Raw genomic sequence first — 17,875 nt, 5'->3', positions numbered from 1 at the left:
GCTGTGGGCTGGCCCATGTTGGTCACCATCTCTTGCTGGAGGCTCTTGCCAGGGTGGAATAATGGGATGAAATGAGCTCCAACTTTTGACCCAGAGAGACTTGGCATTAGTCTTGTGAGCCAGAGTTGAGATCCTGGTTTCACTACTCACTGGCTGCATTGATGTTGAAGAGGAGGATGATAACAACAGCTAGCATTTATTGAGTGTATATATATATATATATATATATATAATATTCTAGCACTGGACTGGGAGCTCGCCATGCATTATTTCACCAAATTTTATCCCAACTTGATGAGGTAGGTACTATTGTCATTCCTGTTTTACAAGATTGTGATTGGCCCAAAAGTGCATAGCAACTAAATGATGGGGCTAGAATTTCAGTCTTTTTTAAAAACGTATTTTTATTTTGGCTCTGCCAGGTCTTAGTTGTGGCATGTAGGATCTTTAGTTGTGGCATGTGGGATCTAGTTCTCCAACGATGCTTACTTGCATAGCAGAGGAGCATGAAGGCAGAGAGTTCAGTTTAACCAGGAATATGGTTTTTCAAGGCAAGTAGGGAAAAGGGTTTAGAACATATGGAAGGGAGTGATGGGCAAGTAAAGAGGTGAGGACATGAGCTTGTGAGGGCCAATAAAACAGTGGTAGGGTCAATAGATGTAGGTCCCAGTGAAGCTGGAGGATGTGAGGGGGCGTGGAGTGAGTTGGGTGGACTGGTGGTGTTGGTTGGAGAGTGGAGTGCATGATAGAGTTTACGGAAGGGCTGCAGGTGTTGGTAGTGGCGGGTGTGACCATGGGAATAAAGGGCTGAGATGAGATGGAGGTGAAAACTCGAGGGGAGTGGAGGTCAAAGCATTACAGACTGGTATTTGCTAAATATTGAAAACACAGAAATTTTGACAAAGGCAGATTGGAAAGCAGCAAGAAGGAAGGGTCCATAGGATGAGTACAACAAGAACAGTAGAGGGTGGGAGAGTCTGATAACATGAGGTTCAGACCCAGGGAGTGGTTAGGAAGAAGGTAGAGAGAATGTTCTGGGAGCAGACAGGAGTCTTCTTGGCCCAGGGTTACAAGGCGACATGGGAGGGAAAGCAAACTTGAGGGGACTGTAGAGATAGCCATGTCCTCAGAGAAAGGGCCAGGTTTTCATCAAAGTAAGAAGGTGAAGGAACTGACTGCTCAGAAAAGAGTTTGAAGACAGAGGGGCTTTGCAAATGATAGTTAGTGAGTTCCAGAGGATAGAGGGGAGGGATTTCAAGCACTGGGGAGCAGTGGAAGGTGGTCTTGGATTTGGGAATTTGTGGAAAGCCATGTGGGGATTAGAGTTCATGCATTGGCTGGTGACCTGGGAGTATTGGGCTTCTTATGGTTGCAAAAGTAACCAGGGACATAGGGCACACGGGGGTGGGTCATCTCCACAGCAGAGTGTGGGTGTGTGGCTGTCAGGGTGGAAGGTCTGGAGGAAGGAGGCCCCAGATCTCTCCATGGATGGAGCCCATGCACTTCATGTTTCAGGCAATTTGACTCCAGAAGCCTGGAGAACTTTACCTGCCTGCTCTTTTAATTCTTAAAAAAAGAAAAAAAAAAAGATGTTGACTTGGACATGAGAAGGACGTTACAACCTATGTAGCTGAAAACGTTTTTATTGCCTTTGGCTTTCAACTGCAATGATAGGACATTTTGTCTAAAGCCCTGGGAATCCCCCAGCTAAAAAGGACATGTACAGCTGATATGTACATTAGAGTGGAGCTCCAGAAGTCCATTCTAGACGGCAGAGATGAATTAGCCAAATAGAACTTCTGGGGGAAGTATGACATTTTAGAGATAATGTTTATCAAATGGGGAAAACAGAAAGGGGAGACTCCATGACAAAGTTCCTGGGCTCAGGTTTGGTGCTCTGTAAAGCAAGCTGCCTTTTTTCTGCTCAATTGCTGTATGTCCTTTATCCCCATTGCTGCTCTGCCTCTTCTTCTTTGGATGTTATTTAACCTTTCTGTGCCTTAGTTTCCTTATCTGTCTGATGGGGATGACCATAATCCCTGCTTCACAGGAACCTTACAATAATTAAGTGAGATAATACATTTTAAGCATTTAACACAGGGCATGGCACACAAGTACTTTCTAAATATTCTTTGTTATTAAAGGACCACTGGTTCCTGCTTGCCTTCAGCCCTCTTCTTCCTGCCACTTTATGGTTTTCTAACGTTGCTCTCCTTCTCTTTCATCCCCTTCCGTTCCTCTCCCTGGCCTTGGCTGTCAGTGGTGCCCACACCTAGTTGAGCACTCTCTGTGGCCTTCTGAGGTAGAGAACTCTTGGAATAGGAGGAGAAGCAGGCAGGAAAGACACTGTTGATGGGGGCAGTCTCCTGGGCAGCCCAGCTGAGATCTGTGACTGACATGTCTCCAGAGCTCCAGTGGGAGCTGGGAGGTCTGTTTTGGAGGCCAAGCTTGGCCACTGTGTGATGTGGAGCCTGTTTCCACATGGGGCAGAGCAGGCCATGAGGGTGGGGATCCTGTGAACAGGGAGGGACTGGGCCTTGTCCCCAGGTGAAGGACAATTGCTGATCCTGCTGTTCCTAACGTGCTTCTGTTACCTCTCCACTTGTTACCAGGGTCTCCTTTCCACTGCGCACCCCCGTTGCCCCTGCGCATCTCCCTTGCGATGCTGCGTATGTCCCAGGTGTTAGCGTTTTTGTGGGAGGGAAGGAGCAGGGTGTGGGGTAGCAGAGTCTACAAGCTAAGACTGGAAACTTAGAGCCAGCCCGCCTGGCTTTGAATCTGGGCTGCGTCACCAAGTAGTTGTGTGCCTTTGGCTAAGTTCTCTTAACTTCTCTGTGCCTCAGTTTCTCATCTCTAAAATGGAGTTAATGGGAGCAGCACAGGTGAATTAATAGGTGAACTGATAGTGAACAAATTGCTTAGTGGTTCCTGGCACACAATAGGGACTCTACAAATGTTTGTTCTAGTAAAATTGTTCAAAAATTTATTTTTACAACACTCTCATTTCAATTTTACCAGTGCCAGAAGTGGGGTAGAGAGGTTAACTGACTTGCCCAAGGCCATGGAGCTATTAAGCGGCAGAATCAAATCGAGAACAGGGCTTTGACGGACTCCAGAGTCTGTGCTGTGGCCACAGCGCTGACCTGCCTCTCTGGACGTGCAGGTGGGGAGTCTGCTTTCCAGAAGGGGTGTGAGGGAGGGGAAGTCAGGGGGCCCCGTGAGTCCAGGTGGGTAAATAATGCTTGAGTCTGGGAGTTAAGCAGGGGTGCTGCCTGGAGACCTGGCTGGGACCCGGAGCTGCCGGCCCTCTGCCCGGTTTTCTGCTCCCTGCAGTGGGCAAGTAGCCTGCAGTCCCAGACCCCATTTCAGGAAGAGCTCTAGTCACTTAGACACCTGAAGATTCGGCTTAACAGTCAGAGAGTCGAGCCTTCCCAAAACTTTTGCCTGCTCTCTGTGGGACTGCAATCAAGTCAGTTAATTTATTAATAGTAGGGTGATCCCAGACCACATTGCTCTGAGGGTCCCCCGTGGACCTCTTAGGCGTCCAAAGTTAGCTCCTGCTGGTGGTGCTCACTCACTGTGAAACCCCACGACCCTATTCTGCAGACCCACTGGGAACCTTGTTTCTTTTTCTGGGATTGTACATTTCCTTGAGTACAAAATAATCATCTGGGTCAGTGGGAAATTTTCCTTCTGCGTGGGTTTTATTTTCAGGAGCCAGAGCCAGGGTCCACAGTCCTCCCAGCTCCCAGTCTGGGAGCTCTGCCATCTTTTAGTTTCACTCCTTGGCACAAGGCCTTGGGTTCCTGGGCATGGGGAGCCCAGAACTGGGTCCTCTCATGAGCTCACAGGCTTGGTTCTGTGCTCGCTCGTAGGGAGGCAGCTGATCATTGCATTGGGTGTCCTTGTTTCCTTGGGCTTCCCCTTGGTGAGGGGTGTGTGTATCTGTGTGTGTCTGTGTGTGTAGGGCTGTGTAAGCCCTGGAGGCCAGGCCTCTCGCCAGCGGCTGCAGTTCTTTTCCCGGAATTGAGTTAGCTGCCCAGCTGTTTCCACTCTCCACCCGCTGCCAAGCGCTGAAGCACGGTCCCCGTGCCAGGTTGAAAGCACACTCCACTTTGGTAATTTAGAGCTTCCATTTTGAGCAAAATGGGAAGCAAGAGTGAATGAATGAGCATGTTGGTTGGATGGAGGGTGGGGATAACTTTTTTGGCAAGACATGCCAGAATTGGCCCAGCTGCTTAGTCTTTGCCCAAAATTAGGGCTAACCCTGGACTGACCCCAAGTATCCAGTGGAGAAACTCTTTATTCTTGGATCGAGACTTAACCAGACTTGGCAATCAGTACCTTTAAATCTGGAAACTGGGAATAATAAATCCTACCCTGTATGTTCTTCTTGTCCAATGAGACATAAACTTTTAAGTAGTTCACCAGCTATTCAGTAGGAGCAGGAAGTGATGTAAGGCTGTGTTTCTTCAAGTATATTCTGCAGAACACTAAGTGCTTTTTTTTTTTTTAAACAAATGCACTGGCTAAACAAGTTTAGGAAATGCCAAACAAACAATGTTAAGCAGTCTTCTTACTTGCAGGTCCTTAATCTACCACTAACCTACATGGTGAATTTCCAAGGGAGGAGGAGATAGATTGTACTTAACCTTTCTTAAATTTTTAACCACCCTGAGTGGAGCATTTTTCAAGTACTGTCTCTACAAAATGCACTTTGGGAAACCAGCCTAGGCCATAGGTATAGTCATTTCATTGTTTCTTCTCTAATTGTGAAGGAAGTTGAACTGGTTGAAGTGTGTGGGATTGCTAAGCTGTGGGTCCTTGAGAGGAGGGCAGGCATTCAACTCGAGAATCTCTTAGAATGAGTGCTTCCTGCTCTGAAACACCTCTCCCTCCTGTCCTTACAGCTCCCCTTTGAATTGGAGATTTACTACATTCAGCATGTTATGCTCTACGTGGTGCCCATCTACCTGCTTTGGAAAGGAGGTAAGGCCAGCAAAGCCCATCCCTGTGCCAGCTCCACACCTACCTTCTCTTCTTCTGTTTGGTTGGGGGGGGGGGTCACAACCTGTTAGGTGTCTTATCAGAAACCTGAGGTGCTCCCTGACTGAGTCTCTGCAGCATGTTTCATGCCAGAGACCAGGCAGTGGGAAAATGGGCACAGATGAGGCCTGCAAAGAGCCTGGTGGTTTCTCATCCTTTGTGTGTGTGAGCTCAGGGCCACTGACAGCCTGTCCCAGGGCCGAGGCCTCAGGCTGTTTGTCCGTGGTGGCCTTGGGCTTGCATGGACAGAGTTTGCCCACACTCTGTCACTCACTTCTGCTCTTGCCTTCTCCCTGCCTCAGCGTGCAGCAGAGGGTAGAGGGACCTTGTGCTTTTGCTCATTATATCCATCCTCTCTGAAGCAGAAAAGATACTGAAAGGGGCAAGATGTCCAGGAACTTGGGATTATGGGATTAAGGGAAAAGGCTGGTGAAGGAGCAGCGACCTTCATGTAAAACAGACCATGGAAACCTTCATTTGATCAAAGGGAGAGACCACCGACCTGGTCAAGAGGCTGATCTGTTTGTGACCTCACGACGACCCTTAAATGATCCCCTCCTTCTGTTGGGTTAGACTGAAGGAAAGGGGAGTTCACTCATTCTACACTAGTTGTGAGACCCCACCCCCTTCTTAATGTTCTGACCTTCCCGAAAGGCCCCATACCTGGAAGTCAACCTCTTCTAGTCTGAGCCACCAGCCTCTCTATCTTGGTTCCTGGGACTTTGCTGGGAGACTAACCTCACCCAGGGCAGCAGGGGTTTCATTTCTATCACATTAAAAATTCCATGAGGCCACATGGACTCTAAAGCCTTCTGGGAGATGGTTTGGAAGTTGTGCTTCCTCTAACTCAGGAATTCTAGCACATTTTTAAGAACTCCCAGCACGAGGGAGCCTTAAGTACCCATCAACTGGGGGTCATGTAGGAGGATGGAAACTGTTGCTCTCCATGGAGTCAAGACTCCCTGCTTTCTGTCAATTAGGAGTCTTCTAGCTCTATTCTTTGAGGCTGTTTTTACCTGTGCTGCCACATGGGGGCTCACATTGTCAAAGAGCACTTCTTTTTAATTTGCTCTAAACACACCCTTTTTCCTGACTGAGCTTTAGGAGAAGTCTGACTTTCCATATCCAGGTGACCTATGCCATTTCTCAGGAAAGAGCTTCCTAATAATATGTAAGTCTCAGAGGTACAGTCATTCTGAAGGGAACCAGACAGGAAGCTGTCCCAGGCCTCCAGACCCCCACCACTCATGGTTCCTGAGGTGTGGGATACAAGTTCTGACCAAATGTGCACAGATAGTAGTTAAAACTATTTGTATTCTGAGGCATTATAAAAGTCTGTTGGTTGACTGAGTCAGAGTGGTCTGATAGCAGCCTTTACCTCCCCCACCTCTTCAAAAAATCCCATCTGGGAAGCTACACTTTCTAGAAGAGGCTGACTCCACTGCAGCCTTCTAGTGAATCTATAGCTGCACTGTTTGGGGGAACCAAGCTAAGAAAGGGATTCAAATTTATACATACGCACTCTGTTAGATCCAGTTTGTGCATTCACACACTGTCCCTGAGCCTTTCCCTTCTCCTCTGGTGCCTGGCCTTGAAAAGAGGCTGTAATAATAGTAACGGTAATAACAAGCACAGTATAACCATCAATGCCTGCTTTTCATTGAGTGTTTTCTGTGTGCAGGATGCTGTGCTAGGCATGTTTTGTGTAAAACATAAAAGCAATGTATATATCTTTGTTAGAAAATAGTTTATTGTTTTTTTTAAGCCATAATGCTATTGCACACTTAACAGACTGCAGTATCAGTTCAGTTGCTCAGTCATGTCCGATTCTTTGCAACCCCATGGACTACAGCACGCCAGGCCTCCCTGGCCATCACCAACTCCCAGAGTTCACTCAAATTCATGTCCATTGAGTCGGTGATGCCATCTACCCATCTCATCCTCTGTCGTCCCCTTTTCCTCCCACCTTCAGTCTTTCCCAGCATCAGGGTCTTTTCCAGTGAGTCAGTTCTTCACACCAGGTGGCCAAAATATTGGAGTTTCAGCTTCAGCATCAGTCCTTCCAATGAATATTCAGGACTGATCTCCTTTAGGATGGACTGGTTGGATCTCCTTGCAGTCCAAGGGACTCTCAAGAGTCTTCTCCCACACCACCGTTCAAAAGCATCAATTCTTCAGCGCTCAGCTTTCTTTATAGTCCAACTCTCACATCCATACATGACTACTGGAGAAACCATAGCTTTGACTAGATGGACCTTTCTTGGCAAAGTAATGTCTCTGCTTTTTAATATGCTGTCTAGGTTGGTCATAGCTTTTCTTCAAAGAAGCAAGCATCTTTTAATTTCATGCCTGCAGTCACCATCTGCAGTGATTTTGGAGCCCCCCAAAATAAAGTCTGACACTGTTTCACCATCTATTTCCCATGAAGTGATGGGACCAGATGCCATGATCTTAGTTTTCTGAATGTTAAGTTTTAAGCCAACTTTTTCACTCTCTTCTTTCACTTTGAACAAGAGGCTCTTTAGTTCTTCAGTATAGTATAAACGTAACCTTGATATGTGCTGAGAAACCAAAGAATCCATATGACTTGCCTTATGACAATGGTCTTGAACCGAGCCTGCAGTAACTCCGACGTATGCCTGTGCTTGTTCAACACCTACTGTGTGCAGAGGATTTGTGCCAGGGAATTACAGACGAACCAGACAGGCCCAGTCCTTCCACAAGGAGTGCCTGTTTGAGAGGACAGACACAACTGAGAGTGTCATAGGATTTCTGAAGCCTTTCTACCTTCCCTGCTTTACCATTTCTGGGTTCTTGTGTGCTCTCGGCTTCCTTTCTGGCTCTTTGCTGCCATCTGCTGTTCACTTGGGGGAAATCATGAGCATTTGGGGCAAACATCTGGATTTCCTGATGTTGTTTCACCTTACAACGGGCCTGATGTAGGCCTTGCAGAGGGGCCATGGGACTGGAGTGAACAGGGGGAAGAGGATTTCCTGGAAATCAAAAAGCTGAGAGTTTGGGTCTTCTCTTCCCTAACAGAAGTCTTGTAATTTTCTAGAAATAAGTGGTTCAGAAGTTTTTAAAGGCCAGACTATCTCTCCTCTCCAGTACTCCCCATGCCAAGGAGCCCTGTGTCCCTGAAAGGCAAGGTCCTGCTTAATGGGAATCTCTCTCTCCTCATTGCTACAGCCATAAGGCACCTTTGTAGTAAACATGACCTCTCCTGTCCACACTGCTCTTTTCTTCCTCCTTCCTCCAGCCCCACTCTTTGTTTCTGTTTCCTTTCCTGTCAGCTCTGAAATGTGGAACTACATGTTTTATAACCCCACCCTCAGCTCTTCACAAAACACAAAGTCCTCCCATCTCTTGCCTGAAACCCTCTAACTGAGGCTGTTGTCTCTGCTCAGCCCCATATGCCACCCATCTCTCCACTGTCTCTTCCAGACCATTATTTCGTCTCTGCCTTATGTGTGGGTGCTTTTTTCTTTCCCATCCTCTTTACCTCTTTCTTTGATTACCACCACCATTTGAACCTCTTGGTCACTTCCCCTGCATTCCTAGCTACCTTTGGCCCATGGCTCTCTCACTATTTTCAATACAGCTCTAGCCAGCATCCTGAGAACCTTCTGGTGAGGACTGCTCATCCCACCCCCAGCTTCTCCATGTGTGAGCTTGTTAATTGTAGTGACTTCTTTGCCCCCTTCAGGACCTTGCTTTCCCCTAAAACTCTTCCGAGATAATAAGCGTTTATGTCCTTTTCTTTGACCCAAATCTGTGCTTCTTCCAACCTCCCCTTTTCTCCAAATCAGCTGTACTACCATGACAAGTTACTGGAACTTTCCCTTTACCAGTTTCTGAGCATGTCTCACTCCCTTGTCCTTTGCACTCAGATTAGTGTCCAATCCCAGTGCCTACTGTTAGTCTCGTGAGAAAACTTCTCAACTCTTTGAGATTTGGGGGTGAAATTCCACGATCTCTATTATACTTGTGCTGTCGGCACCATCACGCACTCACTCTGTCTACACACTGACCTCAGAAATCTTGGGACAAAGCTTTGCCTCCCTCCCCAAACTTCCAGTCCTTTCCACTCTCAGTAGATATTCTCCCAACAAATGACTGGGGAAATAAGAGATTTTCAGGTGGGAATTCCCTCAACCACTTCTCTCCACTCTACCCACACCCATCCTTACGTTCCTCCCTCCGATCTTGGAGGGAGTGGTGTTCCTCCTGCTCGTGGCCATGGCTGGTCACACCCGGTTGTTGTTCCTTTGCATCCCTTCCACCTCCTCTGGAACCTCTATCCCTCAATTGGTCACGTGTTTATCAGTGCCTGGATTTTCAGTGCTTCACTACTGGCTTTTCAGTATACTAAAGTCTCCCCTAGTCTAAAAAACTTTAACTCCACACAACTATATCTTTTATCCTCCCCTCACATCATAAAGTAGTCCAAACAATATTTCCTAAATTTCCGTTCTTAGGACATAATATTTTTTGCCTTATCCATGTATTTACCTGTATTGTTATGTATGTAATATTAAACCTATTAATTTTTTCCTAAGATATATTTGTTTTTAAGAGAAGCTTGATACTCTGTGAAATCCTGGATTCAGTACACTGATTATCTATTTTAATACACCTTTTAAAATTGTGTTTATTTATTTTTGGCTGTGGCGAGTCTTCACTTGCTGTGCCTGGGCTTTCACTAGTTGCAGTGTGCAGGCTTCGAATTGAGGTAGCTTGTCTTGCTGCAGAACACATGTTCTAGGGTGCACGGGCTTCAGTACTTGCAGTTCATGGACTCAGTACTTGCAGCTCATGGACTCAGTACTTGCAGCTCGTGGACTCAGTACTTGCAGCTCGTGGACTCAGTACTCGCAACTCATGGACTCTTGACTGCAGGCTCAGTAGTTGCAGCGCATGGGCTTAGTTGCTCCACGGCAGGTGGCATCTTCCCAGACCAGGGATTGACACCATGTCCCCTGCATTGGCAGGTAGATTCTTAACCACTGGACCACCAGGGAAGTCCTATTTTAATACACTTTAAATATATCACTTTTAAGTTAAAGAAATGTTTGTCTATTTACCACTTGAAATCATGTCATGAATAGGACATAACTTTGAGTGACACTTGTTTACATCTGATGAGCCTTCCTCTCATTTTTATTCATCAGAACATCACCATCAGATGTCTACCTCACTGCCCACCTCTTTATGGAAACAGCTCTTCTAAAGATTTCCAACAACTATGTGACCAAATGTGGTGACCGTCTCTCAGGCTTTATCCTGCCTGCACTCTTTGCTACACTGGACGTTGTTGACCACTCCCTTTTGGAATATTCTACTCTCAGGGCTTCCAGTATCCACCCCCCACTCCATCCCCATCTCACCATCTATGCCTTCCCAAGTCTCTTGCAGGAGTTCTCTGTCCTCTGAGATGTTGATTTCCCTAGAGTTCTGTTCTGGGCTCGCCTCTTGCTCTGCTAGTCCTGTTGTGGTCTCACATGCTTACACAATTTAGCTACCAGCCCGTGCTGTGATGGCCATGAAGTTGCCCTTGGCAGCCCTTAGTATTAGGAGATTGCTTTTCACGTAGTTCACTCCAGCATCTCTTCCTGAATGTGTCAGGCACACCACAGCTTAGCCTACCCACGTGCACTCATCTTCCCATCGGCTCGGCTTCTCTCCCTGTGGTTTTCGACAGATGATGCCACTCAGTCACTCCAGCTAGAAGCTGGGAATCATCTCTACCCCTGCATTGGTTTCATCCGTGCATCTAACACATATGCCTTCATCCATTTGGACTGCCACAGCAAATACTACTGACTGGGTAGCTTACAAACAAACTTACTGCTCACAGTTCTGGAGGCTGGGAAGTCTGAGATAAAGTCACCAGTGTGCTCACCTTCTTGTGAGGTCCCTCTTCCTGGTTCACAGCTGGCCCCTTCTTTTTGTGGCCTCATGTGGTGGATGGGACGAGGGATCCTTTTGGTGTGTCTTTTATAAAAGAAGGGGCCGGCTCTGAGCCAGGAAGAGGCGCCTCACAAGAAGGTGACCGTGCTGGGGACTTTATCTCAGACTTCCCAGGCTCCACCCTCATGGCTTAAGCACCTCCCAAAGGTCCCAGCCCCCAATACCTTCATGTTGGGGGGTTGGAATTTTACCACATGAATTTTCGGTGACACAGACATTCAAACCATAGCAGCATATTTATATGTGCCTTCTTTCTAACCAGGCTCTATGCTGGCCATTGGGATGCCCTCATGAGTGAAAATCAGACACCATTCCACCCCTCCCCTCATAGAATTCATAATGTTGTGGGAGGAGCCAGGTGTGAATTGAATAATCACACAAAGGAATGTTTAGTTAGAATTGACCTCTGTACTCTGAAGGAAAGGGGCATGTTTTTACAAGAGCATATGGCAACCCACTCCGGTATTCTTGCCTGGAGAATCCCATGGATAGAGGAGCCTGGCGGGCTACAGTCCACAGGGTCGCACAGAGTCAGACGTGACTAAGCACACACATGTTGTACACCTGAAACTTGTACGATACTGTAAATCAACTCTTCCTTAATCAAAGAAATAAAAGGTTACCTGACCCTTTTCAATCCGCCTTTCCAAAGCCCCTCTGTGACAGGCGCCAGACATTGTTTCCAGCTCCTCACGTAACATTAACCCATTGAATCCCCACCACAGTCCTTCAGGTAGGTGTTACTGTTACCTCTGTTTTATAGATGAGGAAACTGGTATTCAGATAGTAAGTAGCCGACCCAGGATTTGAACTCAACTTGCGTAGCTTTTAGACACAAGACCACAATGCTCTTAATTTATTTATTCCTTCTCCTCTTGGTAGACATTCAGTTTGTTTCCAGCCTCTTGCTAATATAAATAGCAATGTGCCAAATGACCTTGAACCTATAATACCATTTTCCAAGTATGCAAGGGTATCTAAAGGATAAATCCCCCTAAGGGGAACTGCTGAATTAGAGAGCTTATGTGTTTGTAAATTTGATGGATAATTCCAAACCCCCAAAAGTTCTATCAATTTAAATGTTTCTTAGCAATGTGGAAGAGTGTCTGTTTCCACACAGCCTCACCAAAGGAGTATTTTTCCAAACTTTCCACTTTTTTTCCCATCTGATGGGTAAAACTAATGGTATATTGATCCACTTTTAATTTGAATTTCTCTTACTTTGAGTCAGGCTGAGCCTCTTTATACATGTTTAAATTGGCATTCGATTTCCTCGTCCTTGAATTATGTGTTCCTCTCATGTGCTCATTCTTCTCTCGTTGATTTTTTTTTAAAAATACAAAATTGAATCCTGGGAGCTCTTTAGTCTTTTGTAATACACCTGCAGATATTTCCCCCACTTTTGTCATCTGTTTTATAACTTTAAAGTGAAAGTACTAGTTGCTTAGTCATTTCTGACTCTTTGTAACCCCATGGTCTGTAGCCCGCCAGGCTCCTCTGTTCATGGGGGTTCTCCAGACAAGAATATTGGAGTGGGTTTCCATGTCCTCTTCTAGGGGATCTTCCCAACCCAGGGATTGAGCCCAGATCTCTTGCATTGCAGGCAGATTCTTTACCATCTGAGCCACCAGGGTGGCTTTGCTCATGATTTATTTTTGCCATGTAGGATGTTTATATTTCTGTGTAATGTATCTATTATTTCGTGGCTTCTGAATTTTGAGTCATGACTAGAAAGGCCTTCCTTACTCCAAGGTCATTAAAAAAATATCCCTTATTTTCTTTTGCTATGTTAGTGGCTTGGTTTAAGTGTCTGTTTACATGCCCATCACCCCAAGGGCAGGAATTATTCTCTTGTTCTTCATATTTCCGGACTGAATGAAAGACTATATCCACACACTGCACATTGGCCATATTCTGTTAGATGTCTTACAAGCTAATATTTATTGGGCACTTTCCATGAACTAAGCACTCGGTAAGAGTTTCATAGGGCAATGTTGAGCTGATTGAATCTGTACAAAGTTCACTAGACTTATGGGGTCCATGATACTGGATACGGGGAGTGGAGGTTGGGGGAGAATCACATCTTCATTTGCATTAACTCCAGTTGAAATGTAGTATTTCCTTCAGTCCTGAATCACAGCAACCCACAGTCCTTGGGTTGCATTTGCACTCCTTGGGATGTTGTCATTAATATAAATCAGATACTTTCTGCTTGTTTCAGCTGCTCAGATATCTTGCAAAATGATTTGCACTTCATCATTACCTCAACCTTTTAGAAGTTTTTAAAAGTATTTTAATAACTGTATTTTGATACTGTTTTGTTTTTTTTCATGACCCTGTATCTTTTTATTTTTTGTATTTAGCAGCTTTATTTTGAGCCAGAGCCCCAAAGTGCCCAAGGAGTTTGTGGCACTACAGAGGCTAGCACCCCTGCACTAGAGCTTAAACTGGCATTTGAAACCACTATAGGTAGTTGCCAGGTTTGGACAGACTGGGTTCAAATCCTGGTTTTGGCCCTCGGGCTAGTGCCTTCACCCGTCTGCACATTTTTTTATTTGTAGAATGGTGATTGGTAGGTGTGTTGTGAGGGGTCAGTGAGCTCACGTATGTAAAGGTCCTGATACATGGTAAGTGGTATATTCTATTTTTCTGGTATTATTACTGCTGCTATTATTTTTAACCACTTCACTGCCTCTTGTTAATTTCAAATCTTACCTTCCAAGTATACTGTGGGTTCTTGGGGTCAGGTTGTGCCTTGCTGACTTCTGAAGCCACAGCCTTGCCCATGCAGAGTGTCTGTCAGTGGCCTTACCTTTGCCGACACCCCTCCTTTTAGATGTCTGCTTCTCCTTTGAATCCCATGCCTCACCTGTCTCCTGGTTATCCTCCTCCTCTGGCTGTTTCTCCTTGGGCTCCTTTGCCCTGCCTGCCTCAGCGATCCTGGCATTCCGTGTCTGTAGCTCTGACTGCAGGCCTGGGGAGGTATCTTTGGTCAGCCTCCTCAGTTCCATGCTCCTCCTCCACTTCTTATCTTAGTGCCGAAGCCCAAATTCCTGCCAGCTTCCTGGATCCCCTCCTCTGCCTCACCCCCAGTACCAATCAGTTCAGAAGTTCTGAGGATCCAAATTCTCAAAATGTTTGCGCATTGGATGTTCCTCTCTGTCCCCCTGTCCTAGTGCAGAGTCTCAGCCTCCACTGCTGGGACTAGTACTTTGTTTCTTGTCTGCCCCCCCCCCCCGATTACCCCTACCTCCCACCCAGTATGCCTACTGTCCAGTCTCCAGAATACCTTTCTAAAGAAAGCAAATATGATCAGAATTGTCTCCACTGCTTCAAATTCTCATGCAGGATAAAGACCAAAGTACTCCCTTATGGGCATTCGAAACTGTTCACAATCTGACACTTGAGTGTCTCTTTGACCTCATTTCCCATCACTTAGACTTCAGCTCCCATTACCTTACTTTCAAAGCCCCACCTGCTTCCACTCTTGCTGCCCCCACCTCTCCTCCCCCAACTCCTCACTGCATATACCCACCAGCTTCTCTACTTTGGCCTGGCAAAGTCTGTGTCCTCCCCTACAAATTAGCTCAAAGGAGCTACCTCCGCTCTGGATCTATGTCTGACTTTCCTAGGCGACCTAAGGCACATTTTCCTGAAAATTCCTTATACTTTTAATAATTCTGTATCTAATTGTTTAATCTGTGTTTAGCCACTAGGTGGCAGTCTTGTCTTTTCATCATTTCAGGAGGTGAAGATAATTAAGATCATGTTTTATTTGAATTTAAATTAATGATCGCTAAATTAATAGTGTTTATTATAAATAAGATGCTATAGGAGCCATGGAGAGGATGAAGTCTTCTGAGGCCCCAGGATATTGGTCTGGTTAGCCATGGTGGGATTGGGGGATTGAGTGCCTCTCATGGAGAGGGAACTCAGAAGGAGGAAGCATATTCTAAGGAGGAAGATGAGTTCACTTGAGTTTAAGGTACTTCTAGGCTCATCAGACTAAGATGTCTAGGAGGCAGTTGGGTGGAATATTCTGGAGCTCTTCAGGGGAGTCTGGGCTGGAGGCGGACTTTGATATCTTTGGTATCAAAGTGGTAGATGTAAACATGGGAGTAGATGAGATGATTCAGGCTGACTGTGTAGGTGGAAGAATCAGGACTTAGAAAAAGGCCTTGGGGACATCAGCCTGCAAATAAACAGGAAGAAGAATGTAAGGAGATGGCAGGAATCGTCAGAGCAACAGGAGGAGTGGCTGGTTTTCTTGGTAGCTAAGGCAGGAGAAATTGTCATGAAAGGACTGGTGACCCCAGAGTGCCTCATTGTTTCAGAGGATTCCAGGGAAGTAAGGCTACTGGAGAAGGGATGGGGAGGAGGTGCATAAGAGTGCTAAGGAAGGAGGGCTGAAGGGCCTTGCAGAGCCAAGGGAAGGGCCCTTTTGCCCCGCTTTCCCCTCCTCCCCTTCCTCTCTGCCTAAGACTGGGCACCTTCAGGTGCCAAGATGAAGGCTGGTTGTGAGAGGGCGCATGGAAGGCACCGAGAGAAAGGGAAATGGATGACTTACAAGGCGATGAGAGCTGCTGAGGATGAAAGGGCTTGATGGCAGACTGAGAAGGGTAATGACAATAGGAGTAAGTGCTGTGGGAAATGGGAGGAGGAGATAAGACTAGATTGTTCCAGTGCTTTCCAGTGGAATATGCTGTGATGACAGAGATATTCTATGTCCACTCTGTTCATCATGGCAGCCACCAGCTCCAGGTGTCTCCTGAGCAGATGAAATATGGATAGTGCAGCTGTGAAGAGCTAGGACTGGGGAATTTCTACATCTAACAAACTTGAACTGCAGTGGAAACAGCTACTGCTACGTTGGACAGTGTAGCTCTTCTTCAACCTTCTGGTTGGTGGCCAGCACTGAGGGGGTTCCCCCTGAAACATTTCCTTGTGTTCTTCCGGTACTAGTCTGTCCGGTCACCCAATTTTCTCCAGGAGGACTCTGCAGCTCGAGTGCAGGAGCAGAACATCTGGGTTGAGAGAAGGGTCATCCAAGGAACAATACAAATGGGCTGTTTTAATGTCAGCTGAGCAGGCATCTAGCACCTCAGTGTCAGCAGGGCTGAGCAAGAGAACTTGCAGCTTTGGTGTTGACACCTCATAGAGAGCTTCTTGCTCTGGATCCTAAGAGCCTGGTCTCCTTGGGGTGGAGAGGTGGAGGGGCCATTCTGTGCACAGGTGGCAGGTTCAGAGGGAGTTGACGCTGGTGGGGCCACCATCTTGGGTTTCCCTGGCTTTCCAGGGGGATGGCTTGGATGACAGCCAGCTTGAGGACCTGTGGGGCTGGTGGCACAACTCCCCGCTCTGGGAACTCCCTCTTCTCCATCCTTGTGGGGGTTCTTTGGTTGGTTCACTGTGGCAGTTTTCATCTAAGCACGGTTTCTTAACCTGGGATCCACAAGTAGGAATTAAGTGATCCATTAACTTGGATGAGAAAAATAATCGCATCTTTGTTTTCACTAACCTCCAGCAGAAATGCAGCACATGAATGTAGGGATGAGTCCTACCTGAGGCTTTGTTGTCAATAGCAATCGCAGATGGCTCCTATCATGTTACAGTTGTGGCAGACAGCTCAGAATGCTGTTCATGCTCATCACTACTTTGAAATTATAGTAGCTGCTAGCTCTTATTATTAAACACATTAGTAAAGATACAGAAGTACTGTATTACAAATCTGTTTAAATATGTTGATAATCGTCTCTCAATTTCATTGGCTTCTTTGGTAACTTTCTGCCTTTTATTTTATGCGTGTAAACCACTGTTCTGAGAAGGGATTCGTCAGTGTCCTCATGTACCCAGCCAGGCACAGGAGAGCTAGCAAGCCCTGCCTTCAGGCTGTTTGGAAACCCCTATATGTTTCATTAGAGGGCGCTCTTGTTTCAGACTTGGAACAGTGGACTCAGGCTTGAAGCGAAGTGACAAGGTTATTTTGAAGTCCAAGGGAATCCTACGTCTTTTGGGGACATCTCAGACTTCCCAAGGGCCTCCCAGGTGGTGCTAGTGCTAAAGAACCCACCTGTCAATGCAGCAGATATAAGAGATGTGGTTTCGATCCATAGGTTGGAAAGATTCCCTGGAGGAGGAAGGCCTGGCAACCCACTCCAGTATTCTTGCCTGGCGAATCCCACAGACAGAGGAGCCTGGTGGATTACAGTCCATGGGGCTCAAATAGTTGGATGTGACTGAGCACACACACGCAGGAAACTGGGATATGAGAACTCCCATGTTGTTTGATCCGAGCTTTACACTTCTCTTTTGCAAGGTGAGGGTTGTAATACAGCCTTGTGCTAGCTTCTAGGACAGTTAAAGCAAGAGCGCTTTGGCCTGTGATGTCCCCAGGTTTTCATACCACCCTCAGTTCCAGGTGGTGCCCTTTGTTTCTTCCTTACCCCAGGTTAGCTCACTACCCTGCTTGTCTGTCTAGCTTTAGGATGCTGGGAAATTTCTCTTTCACTGGCTTCTCAGTTCCACTTGGCTGATGGGGTGAGAGGCAGGGAAAGGGCTAAGGGATTCGGGTGGATTCTGAAGTCTCCTGAGGGGGTTTTTGGGTGAGGGAAGAGCGGGGAATTTGAGAAATTGGCCCTGGGTTGAGCCCTGTGGAGGAGGGTGGGTAGGTGAGTTTCTGAAGACTGTGAGACTTTCCCTGCTGAAAAGGAAGTATTTGGGGCTCAGGAGTGCTTTGTGGTAGCAGTGGATTAAGTCACGTATATCCTGCCTTAATTTTATCAGCTTCCAGGAGACACTGCTCCTCACATCTGGCCAGACCATGGCCCCCCACACTGGTAGTTTTCCCTAGACCTCTTGG

General features: G+C 46.6%; 1 protein-coding gene across 13 annotated transcripts in view; it reads left to right on the top strand.

The window, feature by feature from the left end:
• The window catches only part of TMEM164 (transmembrane protein 164), a 174,909-nt gene that overhangs the window by 140,410 nt on the left and 16,624 nt on the right, over positions 1-17,875 (top strand). For 10 of the 13 annotated variants that reach the window (XM_045164382.1, XM_025276109.3, XM_025276114.3 and 7 more), the window contains one exon: positions 4,911-4,989. The exons of the other annotated variants lie outside the window; for them this stretch is intronic. In XM_045164382.1, the coding sequence (XP_045020317.1) occupies positions 4,911-4,989 (79 nt within the window). The remainder of the gene's footprint in view (positions 1-4,910; positions 4,990-17,875) is intronic. 13 annotated transcript variants of the gene reach the window in all.

Source organism: Bubalus bubalis, chromosome X (genome assembly GCF_019923935.1).
Source record: "Bubalus bubalis isolate 160015118507 breed Murrah chromosome X, NDDB_SH_1, whole genome shotgun sequence".
NCBI classification, from domain to species: domain Eukaryota; kingdom Metazoa; phylum Chordata; class Mammalia; order Artiodactyla; family Bovidae; genus Bubalus; species Bubalus bubalis.
The sequence above is the reverse complement of the archived record's forward strand: the minus strand, read 5'-3'. Positions and strand labels throughout refer to the sequence as shown.